General features: G+C 35.1%; 1 protein-coding gene across 7 annotated transcripts in view; it reads left to right on the top strand.

Moving 5' to 3' along the window:
• ADGRB3 (adhesion G protein-coupled receptor B3) overlaps positions 1-9,605 on the top strand; it is a 747,209-nt gene extending 737,604 nt beyond the window's left edge. For 3 of the 7 annotated variants that reach the window (XM_054557676.2, XM_054557673.2, XM_054557675.2), the window contains 2 exons: positions 2,936-3,040; positions 8,800-9,507. In XM_054557676.2, coding sequence (XP_054413651.2) covers positions 2,936-3,040; positions 8,800-8,988 — 294 coding nt within the window. In that variant the 3' untranslated portion in view covers positions 8,989-9,507. Of the gene's footprint in view, positions 1-2,935; positions 3,041-8,799 lie in introns of all 7 variants that reach the window. The other 4 variants (XM_024248975.3, XM_054557672.2, XM_054557674.2 and 1 more) reach the window with 4 other exon arrangements.
• Positions 9,606-11,863: the final 2,258 nt, after the last annotated feature.

An 11,863-nucleotide genomic window follows, 5' to 3' on the forward strand; every position in this document is an offset into this window, starting at 1 on the left:
TTCCATATTCATTTCAGCGTCCTTCAGCTTTATTATTCAGAATAGCTTTAATAAACCCATGTAGAAAATATCAAAATGATTTTTAGTTATGTAATATTGGTGACCAGCATAACTTTATATTTTTCCTGTATACTTTTTAGACTTTCATAGCAATCCAATTATTTGAAATATGATCCACCCAGTTCTGAATTAGGTACTACCCATTCAATCAGAATATAATTATAAAGCCTCCAATCAGCGAATGTATCTTCTTTTCCATGGAAGGTATTTGATGCTTGGTTTGCTTCTTAAAAATGCTGTATCTGGTGTAAGTATTTGGCTGCAACAAACATTAGGTGACTTTGACTAATGAAATAACTGTTGGAAGGGGACAGAATAATTCACCTCTTGGCCAGAGAATAGTAGGAATGTCAACGGACATTTCCAGCAACATGGGAAGGTATAGTTCCCCAAAGCAAAGTCAGAATCCTCACAAGATGAGGGATAATTGGAGACTTCACAAACAAAAATTATCAGATGCTCATCTCAAAATAAGGGTGCTATGCCTTTGGCATCAACTCTCTTAGAAGAGAATGAGTTTCTTGTACCTGAAAAGGAAAGATCCCATTGAAGGGAGGGGATTCCAGCATAGAATTAAAAATTGAGCTAGAAATTGTCTGAATCCTAGAAAATGGAAAAGAGAGGATAGACAAATAAGACCATGGGAATAACTAATTTGAGGAATTTCAAATTAAATATGAATATATGAAAATGAGGGGATTGCCTCACTTGGATTTATCTTAGCAGATTATCCTGTCACTTTCATAGCAGCACCATATGTTTTCTTTATCACACTTACAGTTTTACATTTATTTGAATTATTATGCCTGTGTCCTCCATTAGACTTCAAGCTACAAGAGATCAGGAACTCAATCAGATTTTGTGCAACATGATTACCTGAGCATCTAGCACAATATGTGATGCTCGTAAGTATGTATTAAATGATGGAATAAAATATCTCAGAAAAATGTCAATACATCACCCCACTGTACCATAGAAGAAAATAACTCTATATAATAAGATTCATTGCTATGAAAAATGAAATTTGTAAGTTAGAAGCAGATTTAGTCTTCTAACTACAATAGTTTTTTTTTTAAGTGTTCCTTATGACACAAATCCATATTTTAATCAGTATCTTAGAATCTGGTACTGCATGAAAGTGTTTGTCTCCTGAAGGAAAGAACGTGCTACTTTATGTTTGCCAGTGACAGGGTCCTCAAAATCTCCCCACTGAGTTGCTTATGCAAATCCTCTCTCTCATAAATCTCCACAAGCCATCACTAGACAAATTATGTTTGCCTGGCATTTCTCTGTTAATCCTGCAAATCTGTTTTGTATATTCTCCCCCAAACTGATGGGAAGTTAATCATTCTATAATTGCTTGCTATGTTTCATGTCCCTATCATGAGTAATGTTGCCACGTTCTTGTCCTCAAACACCTGATTCTCACACAGCCAACTCCTAGAGCCAAAAGGAGCAAAGACAGAAACTGATTGTTGCAAGACATAAAATGGCAGAAATCTCTCACATAAAAGTAGGCTAGTGAAAAGGAAAGAAATGAGCTAAACAATGTATTGCCTAGATACATATTTATTAAATATAGGAAATTGAAGCTTGCATAGGAGAGAACAGGCTTTTTTAATGTGTTAAAGATTCAATTGTTTTTGTCTTTTGTCCTTTTCCTTTTCCTTTTCCTCAGGGAGATAAAGTGCTTCTCTGCAGTGTCTTTTAGAAGGAATTAGGCATTACAGCTGTCCCAAAGATATATTTCTTTTTCAAAACAAATCCTTACTTTTGAAAATATTTGCTAGTTGAAACAATGGACCAAATATTCAAATTCTAGCTTAAACATAGATATAATATACCTATGGCAAACCACATGCACAAATGGTAAGTTATGAAGCATATGGTTAAAATACAGTAAAATCTTACACAAATATGAAGGCATAGTCTTGGAGAATCACCAAAATATTGATTTTTAACTTTTAAAAATCAAAACTGAGGAAGACATTTTCTCCTTTAAAATAACAATTACAAATACAGGGCACTTATTATCTAACTCTTCTTCGTTAGTGCTCTTAAATGATCTGTAATTGAACAAGATTCAGCCCATGATACTTACCCCAAGGCCATTTTTATTTGACTGTATTTGTTGAGTTATGGTGAAGTTGGGAGAAAAGGGTGTAACCAGGGATGAGGAGTATGAATATGTTTGTATCTGTGATTTTAGAAGCATATCAGCTACACAATTTATGCTCTGAACCCTAATTGTTAAGAATCTATACCATCTCCTAAACAAATTGATGACAACTATGGGTCAGATTTTCCTCCTATGAAGCTCAATCATTATGCACATGGAAAATGCAAGGTTTTACATCCCACATATATTTCAGACACTTTAGTGCTTTGATTCAGCCTTAATGGCAGGGCTTGGGATTTTGCTCCCACTTTAGTACAGCCAGCTAGGATTTTAGTGTTTATAGAAATAAAACATAAAAAAGTAATATTTCCCATGACAAACATCAGGGACTGGGTGCTTTACAAGTTTAAGTTTTTAAACATTTTAAAAATATTATAACAGTTTTTGTAAAACAGCTTTAACTTTTGAATAACGAAAATCTTACTCAGAAATGACTGGTACATTTTTAATGTACCCACAATAAAACCTTTTTTTTTTTTTGTAGTCTTGTAAGTGAAAGAAAAAGCCAATCTTAATGTGTAAGAAGTGCTGAATATGAGACAATGATTTGCTACAACTTATTTGCATTTGTGCATCTTATAGGACCTCCTGGTTCCTGCCTTGATTATCCTTATTATTAAAGCAAAAATATTAAATCTCTTGTTTGAAAAACATACATCAAGTTGAGGATGAGAGCTATCTTGTTCTCTTTTGCAGAAGGTCATGCATACAAGGAAGAGGCATATGGAACTATTTCAAGAACTAAATCAGAAATTTCAAACTTTGGACAGATTTCGGGATATACCAAATACAAGCAGTATGGTAAGTATGCTTTGCTTCAACACCCGAGAAGAAGATGCATGATGTCAGATATTATTCCTGCCTTCCAGGACCTCCTAATGGTGGGAACATAAGATGAGTCTACATAGAAGAAAAAGTATAAGCCCCCAAAACGTACTATGGAAAGTCTACCAAGACAAATTAGGAATGACAGAATCTTTAGGCATTTTATTCATATTTCAAATATCCTCATTTATAAGCTTTAATTAGAGTTAGTTTTATATCAAAACTATATTGGCTTCATCTGATCATTTTACTGTCAGAGTTAAAATTAAAATTAAGTTTCTTTTCAAATATCCCTTTGGGTTAATATTTCCATTTTCATTTGAATGTCTGACATAAATATAATTGTTTTATGTATATGAAGTTGTAACCTGAAACCAGAGTGATAGATTTTTGTCTCCAGGAGATTTACTTATTTTGTGGTAAGAATTTTTGTACACACATCAACACTGGGGATTCTGGTTATTAATTGTGACCATTCTCTTCTCATTCATTTACATCATTATAATCTTAGTACAGGACTTCATCAAATAAAATAACTTTGTACAATTACTATGTTTACGGCATAATCATAGCTTCACAGAAGTTTATGTAATTATAAGAGCACTAGACCAGGACTCTAGAAATCAGTATACTAGTCGAAAGCTCAAAAGCTCAATCAAGAACTATCTGATCTTAAGCAAGTCACCCAACTCAGGTTTCTAAACTTCAATTTCACCCTCTTAAATGGAGCATAGAAAACAGTAATTAATATATATCTTCAGTCATTACAACACTTTCAAAAGCAAGTAGGTTAAGAAGCACCTTATAGGCTAGGAAGCTGAGGCTCAGCTATAAGACATAGAGCTGGGACTGCCATCTGACACCAGCTCTTCTCCTTCGCCCAAATATGGGGCTCTTTCTTTGCCTCATACTCTTTGCGGCCCTTGGATGGTCCTTCTTCTTTTCCAGACATCAATATTTATATTGTTCTAAAGTAGATGACGTTTGGTCACCTTCTTAATATAGTGATTCTTCCATATGTATTTTATGAGACTTAGCCCTAGCTTCCTGATTAGTAATGTTAGCTTCGGAAGAGCTGAAGAGTATCTTTTGTGTATCTTTATGTTTTTCTTTTATTCCTCTCAGTACTAGTACAATTCCGGTTGTGGTAAGTTATCATGGCTTCTATTGATTTATAGCATGGCTATGATCGTTCAATCTGTGTTAGTTAAATGAAGGTTATGAGAAATATACGCTTTAACTCTTAATTGGTCTCTTAATAGTTTCATGTTCATCAATTTTTCTCCTTAAAGTAGGAATCATGTATTATTTGTTATCACCAATCAAATGCTAGGCATATAGAAAACACTTCATTCATAATGAGTGGGTCTTCCTCTTCTACTCCTCCTGATAGAAGGCTATCAATTTTTAGCTAGCATGCGAGTGAGAATTACACCATTGAGGTTAGACCTAAACACATTACCTACTCATTTTGAAATATTGAAAGATAACATTGAAATAATTGAAGAAACTTCATTACTTAAAAAAAGGAGAGGGTTATATTTACAAATCTAAAAGTCTTATGCAACAGATACAGCTGGCTAACTGCTATAATATGATTGTAATTTCCCCTTGTTGTATGGTCTGGGTAATAAATCATTAATGGCACAACTATCTGTATCTCAGTTTCCTGACAATAAAAATAGTCTACTAATTACACCACATCTCTGCAGCAGCGTGCCTTTTCTAGAAGAGATTTATAAATATTTACCATTTGGAAGGTTAGGAGTGGGGAGGATAGAGTTGTCATTGCTGCTTGACTGTCATCCTAAATATCTGAGAAGAGAGAGAAAAAAATGCGACTTCCTTATTCAGTTTTTATTAATAATGAGCATGAGTGAGTTCATTATCCTTAATTTAGTCACATAATTTGTAGTGGCACATTGTTAATGAAAAATTGCATAATTGGGTGGAGAAAGACTTTTTTAAAACCTCAAATAAAGGGGTTTTTCTTTTCTTTTCTTTTTTTTCTGGGCTGCTAACTCACAGCACCTGCCTGGCACTGCAAATGATGGTAATTATGTAGAATAATAGAATTTGGGGAATCAAAGGGAAACCAAAAAACCATTTAGTCCATTTCCTTGCTTCCAGGCAGGAAAACATTTAAATCACACTAAAAAAGAGAAAGCACTGATATCCAGAGAAGAAACTATTTTACTTTGTGTGTGTTTCACAAACCATTCAGTCAAGATCTCTTTCCCTGAAGTAGTTTTGCAAATTCTTACTTTTTTAAAATAAGCATACTCTTTTTTGCTTTGTATCTAAATATTGGTAGGTTGAAAGAAGGAGGGAATGAAAGAAGAGAGAGAGGAATAAAATGAGAGAGGAAGGAAGAAAAAAAGGAAAGGAGAAAAGAGAAAAGGATAGATGGATGGAGGGAGGGAGGGACTTATTCACAAGTGGACAGCCAGTGTGCTCTGGATCCATGAACTATGGGAAATGCTTAGGCAACCCTGCCATATTTTTGGGTGGCTCTGAACTCTGTTTACCTAACATTCTATTTCTACTGATGCAGCTTAAGACCAAATTAGCATTTTGGAAGCTTTGTGCACGTTGGCTTATATGGAATTTATGATGTTTTAGCCTTTAACAAATATGCATCTGTTTAACTACAGCTCCTTATTCTGTACTCAAGTGCAAAACATAAATTAACAAACACAAAACAGCTGCATAAATTCGGAGACTTACACTAACTTTGAAGTTTTTATCATAAGATTCATACCTCCATTGAAACCTTTCCTGGCACCCACAGCTCTCACCACCAAATTCAGTGATCCCTTTGGACAGCTCCACGGTTCATCATTTACTTGGACCATTGACGGTATTACACTTTTCAGTATGAGAGTCTATAGGCTCCTCTCTTATCACGCCCAACACACAGGAGGTTGAGTCGCTCCTGGGTACCATACACTGACAACCAAGTCCCTCCCTACTCCCTGCAGATCTTGTTCCCACTCTGACTTCTGAGTGCAGTAGTTTTTTACCACTAAAGAAGCCTCTGACCTAAAGGGCATCCACACATTTGTGAACAATAATGAGAATGCCAGTTGAGCTGGGAGTGGCTTGGGATGCTAAAGATTAGCAGAAAGCCAAAATTAATGAGTTATGAATTAATGTATTACGCACTAATAGAACCTCGCAGGAATTCAATAGGTCATGTAGTGACAATAATAGCATTTGTGAAATTAGAATATAGATTTTCTGACAAAGTTTAAAATTGGCCATTTTAGTTCACATATCCATAACGGTTGATCTTTGAAATCATATCTGTTCCGAACATAATGGAGCCCCTATATATTCCAAGCAAATGAACTAACACTTTACATACTCTGAATTCTTTCAGGATTGAACTAATTGGACTTTCTGTCAAACTAAGGATTCCCAGAAATCTCCTTTAGACACAACCCTCGTGTATGATAAATGAGTCCACTATGGATCTGATTCAGTAGAATTCGAACCAGTGAGCCTTTCAGTTGATGTTTGATGATTCAGGTCTCACCATAGTGCCCCTAAACGTTCAACATCTCCCTATTGCCTACAAAATAAATTCCAAATTTAGTAGCCAGGCATTCAGAATCCCTTATGATCTGGCTTCCACTTTACCTTCTGCCTGCTTTTCTGCTATTCTCTTTTATGCCAACTAAAATAGATAGGTCACTGTTCTCATGGTTTTCCCGTCTCCATGCTCTTTGGATTTTTACTTCCCAGTATGCCATTCAGCCACCAGATCTCCAACCACGCACATGTGTTCATGGCCAAGCCCATCCCTCTATTCTGGTCCTGATGTCACTTTTCTCAGAAATTTTTATGTGTTTCCCATATAAAGAGCCATCTCTCTACCCTTCTCTGAATTCCCATAGCACTTTTCCTGGTTGATAGATATAAATATTAACATGTTTTAACCTCCATTTAACTATAAACTCTTCTGTAATAAGTATGGCTACTATATATTGAGTGTTTATTAAATTCTCCAGGCATTATTCTAGGTTACCCCAATTTTTTTATTTTTGCAACCCCACAAGGTAGGCATTGATCCACACGTTCTGCCAACTCCTTGGCCCACAATATAAAGCATATCTCTGTTTTGCAGATATTCAGGTTGAGGTTCAGAAAAATGAAATCAGTTGTTTAAAATCACATTCATCTGAAGTGGAGGAACTGGAATTTGGACGTGCATGTATTAGGCTTTCAATCTTGAGCTTCCTAGTGGACCATGCTGATTATGACTTCGTCCTCCCTGGTAGCTAATATGGTGTCTGGCACAGAGAAGCTGATAAATAAATATTGATTGAAGGGAAGCAGAGAGGGAGAGAGGAAAGAAAGGAAGGACAAGGCAGAGGTAGAGCGACAAGACTATAATTCATGAGACTTCAGAATATTTGACTAAAGCATAATTAATTCCCTCCACACATCCTAAAAATTAACCTTTCATTAAATGTTTACTATTAACCTTCCTTCCCTATATATTCTCAGGAGTAAGGTTAATCAGTGCTGAAAACATCTAATGCATTAAACATTTTATTAATTTAATTTCCAGTTATGATAAGTGTTTTTGTTGTTGTTTTGGTTTTTGGTTTTGGGTTTTTTTATGTTGCTCAGGCTGGTCTCACACTCCTGGGCTTAAGCAATCCTCCTACCTCAGCCTCCCACGTAGCTAGAATTACAGGCACACATCATTGCACCTGGTTTAGGTATGACAGGTATTTATACAGATTGCCTCTCTTTCTTTAGCCATAGTTTGAGATGATGTTTAATATATTGAGTGGAATTTGGATAGTAATTCAAGTACCTATTTTCTGTTCACTTGGTAATTGATTATAATCAGTTAAATGCCAGATTTGGGGAGCAGGGAAGGCTTACACTCAACAACTATAATATTCTCACCAAACATGACATTCTATAATGAAAAATAAAAAGGAAATTGGAATATTAGGCTTCTAAGATCATTTTAATAATTCTGAAAAAATAGAAATCAAGAGCTAATAGAAATTAAAAGGCAGTGATTTTCAAGAGGGAAATATCTTTCACACTTTATAGAATTTATTGGTATACAATTAAAAGTTTAAAAAAGTATTTAGATAAACAGTTAAATTTTATCTCATAAATAATTATTAATTTTAGTGAATCTATATTCTACAACAAAAAACCCATAAAGCAAGAGAATATAGCAGCATTTAAATATTCTAAAATGTTAATTTCTTGAGAAAAACTCGGCATGGTGATCTAAATTATTTAATGGAATACTGTTACCTTGAGTAACTTTTTATTATTAAATAATATGCCCTATAAGACATTCTCAAATCTGCTAATCTCACCAAATTTCTGTCACAATACTTACATTTTCTACATTTAATCTTAGTGGTGACTTAACTCTCCTTCCTACTTCAACATATGGCCATACTGACAATTCACAACATGCCCCAAACAAAACATTGCCTACTTTGCCTTCTATACTACTGTTCACTTACTTTGATTCCTAGAAAATTGTTGGGTAACTTAGAGAAGGTATTCATCAGTTCGTTCAATGAAATAAAACTAAAATCAAAACTATTTCCCACAGTTGGCCATATTTTCAAGTCATCTCTGCATCACAGAAACTGTATTAAGATTACAAACACGCTCTCTTCCAGGAAACTTCAACTAGCGGTGATCCTGTTCATCACATAAATGACTCTCCTTCCCTCTCTTCTCAACAGGAAAACCCTGCACCAAACAAGAATCCATGGGACACTTTCAAAAACCCCAGTGAATACCCGCATTACACCACAATCAATGTCTTAGACACAGAGGCAAAGGATGCTTTGGAACTGAGGCCAGCAGAGTGGGAGAAGTGTCTGAATTTGCCTCTGGATGTGCAAGAGGGTGACTTTCAAACAGAAGTTTAGAAAAATCAAAATGGACTGAGGTAGAGACAAAACAATTTATTGCACTGACACTTAAGACTTGGGAAGCCTGACATTTCTATCTGGACAGTGTGACTATCTTATGTCAGGACCTTCATGTGCCAAACGTCAGTGGTGTTTTCATATGGTAACTTCTCACTAGTCAGGCTAGTGGAGAGATGACCAGGTGTACAGTTCTGACCATCCTGTGTTGTAAGTACCCGTGGAATGGATTTGTAAGGTAATCTTTATAGATAAACCTCAAGCAACGATTCATGTTGTAACCGCTTCATATGGTTTAGTTTTCAAAAAACTTCACCATGAAGCACAATGTATATATTTATGCAGTTTTTAAAGTTTATAACAGTCTGTTTGGCCATTACTACACTTTTTACTTTATAATATAAAAGCAAAGTTTTTGTCATTAAATGAATGTTTGTTGAGCTACATTCTTCATTGCTTTAAATGCAATAAAGTAATAATCTCACTTTTATATGAATAATATATTTCACATCTTTATTATTGCAGTTTTCTCTAGAAAGCTCTGAGAAGCTTTCTCTGCTGCAGCTGTGTATAAAATATTTAAAATGTTGTATGGTGTAAATAAACTTTTGTCTACATATCAGTTTTTTAGTGCATTTTATTTTGGATTTGTTGACCAGAAATTTACATATTTATAAAGTTTTTTTCAATACAGATACTAAAAATGTAATCACGGTTTTAATAGCATACCATTATTACTCCTTTGAGGCTGATGATTTCTCAAATGTAATAATAGGTTTGTATAGTGCTTCTGTATTTTCTACTCAAACATTCTTTGGAACAATGTACCATGTAAATGGGGCTTGTCAGAAATCTGCTGCCATCATACTCTTACATAAATATTATGTTTTTTTCTATCTTGTGGCAAAAAGATAACTAGTAGAAAACAGTAAGTTTCCATACAGAAAATAATACAGGGAAAAATGTTAATTTTAAGTAATGAAGTCCACTGCATGTTTCACAAAGGAAACTACTCATACTACAGTTATTCATCGCATAAAAAAAAAAAAGAACTTCTTCAGGACTTTAAAAATTTTTGTCTATATAGTCTCTAGCAAAAGGAAAAGGGGAGTGGATGTATTTGATTGAATGATTTGTCTCTGGTTTGAAAGTGGAAGCCTGAGGTGAGCCAAATGCACAAACAGTCCCTAGTGTCTTCTCTTGTGTTAAACCCACACTGGTAATTTCTCTCACTCCCTCAGACACACATTAAAGGAAATACCAGGGGGAAGGATTTTAGCAGTGTCTTGGTCATTTCAATGATTTGAGATGTGGTTTTTTAGTTTGAGGCAAGTGAGGGGGGTGGAGAGGAGACTGGGGTCTTCAAAGTTCCTAAAATGTGTATTTAGATTAGTCTGTGGTTAAACCTGAGCTGTGTGGTCTTCTGTGGTCTGCCCCAAACTCAAGTGAATCAGTTCCTGCTCTTCACGACCTTGGGGATCCGGCACTCAGGCCATGAGGCAGAGACTACGGTGCTTCAACATTCAAGTGCGCCTCTAAGCTAGAGCCTTAAAAACCACACAGCTCAGGCTGAACTCCTGTCAGATACTTACAATGTTCTCAATGTCAAGATGTTAAAAGTATATTTTTAATCAGATTTTAAAACTAAAAGCAACATCGTTATGCAAAAATATAACATAACTAAGGACTGATTTTTCAATAAAATACATTTTATGCGAATTATAATGTAATTGTATAGCCTATTTATAAGATGACTTTTTGGTGATAGGAATAATATTTGGCAAATCTCTCCCTCTTAGTCTCTCTTTCTCTCTCTACATATATACATATATAATATACACATATGTGTATGATATATGTATATATCTCTATATATGTGTATCAATCTACATATATATATGTAAATCCACAATGCTCAGTTTCATCTCCGTTACCTATAACTGTGAATGCAGACCATGTATGTGGTCACCCATTCCACACTGTAAAATCTTGAAGGAAAAGAAACACACTAAGCATATGTTTGAAAACATACAAATTCAATATGTTTAAAAACATATAAATTCGATACATTAGCTAATATTTCTTCTACAGATTCACTGCCATAAAATAAAATCTTACATTTTTTCACTTTGATTTTTCTTTAGATCTAGTAACTGCATATTAGATGTATATGTGAAAGCTGTCCAAAAATTGCACACTTAAAAATGTTAGAGTGGATTTTTTGGCTACTCTAAGAAGAATGTCGAGTTGTGGCATGGTGTTTTTTGTTTTTTAATCTACAACAAAAAATGCAGGTGAATAAGTCTCAAGGAATGATAATTTTAAGGAAGCCGTCTTCTGCTCCACTCCTTTTAAGTGTCCCCGGAACTCCCTCTCTCTCATGCGTGCACAAACACACAACACCCGCACACATTCTTCCAAAGCTGAGTCACAGCTCTCCCCTTAGGCAGGGGGGCATATATATTCCAGCCTGGGCAGTTCCCTCCTGGCCCACTGCACTCATGACTGGCCAGAATCTTTATGCCCTTCCACTAGAAGTTCTTCCCTTTCCTCTGTGTCTAAATTTTACTTGTGCTTTATGGCACAACTCATATTTCATTTTCATAAAGTTTTTCATAATTTTCCTCCAAGCTAGAAATAATTTCTCCCCTGAACTCTAATGCCACTGTTTCTGTACTTCTCTTAGGACTTTTCAAATATTCTATCTTGTTATTTACATGCATTTCTGATATCCTCTGGTGGACTCTAAGTGACTGGAGGGCAGGAGTCATGTCTGATCCATTTTGTATTTCTTAAGGGACCTAGCACAATAATGCTCACACAATAAATGTTTGTTGAATTATTTGTGGAATTTATTTTAGTATTGCTTACAGTG

This window comes from Pongo abelii, chromosome 5 (genome assembly GCF_028885655.2).
Source record: "Pongo abelii isolate AG06213 chromosome 5, NHGRI_mPonAbe1-v2.0_pri, whole genome shotgun sequence".
NCBI classification, from domain to species: Eukaryota; Metazoa; Chordata; class Mammalia; order Primates; family Hominidae; genus Pongo; species Pongo abelii.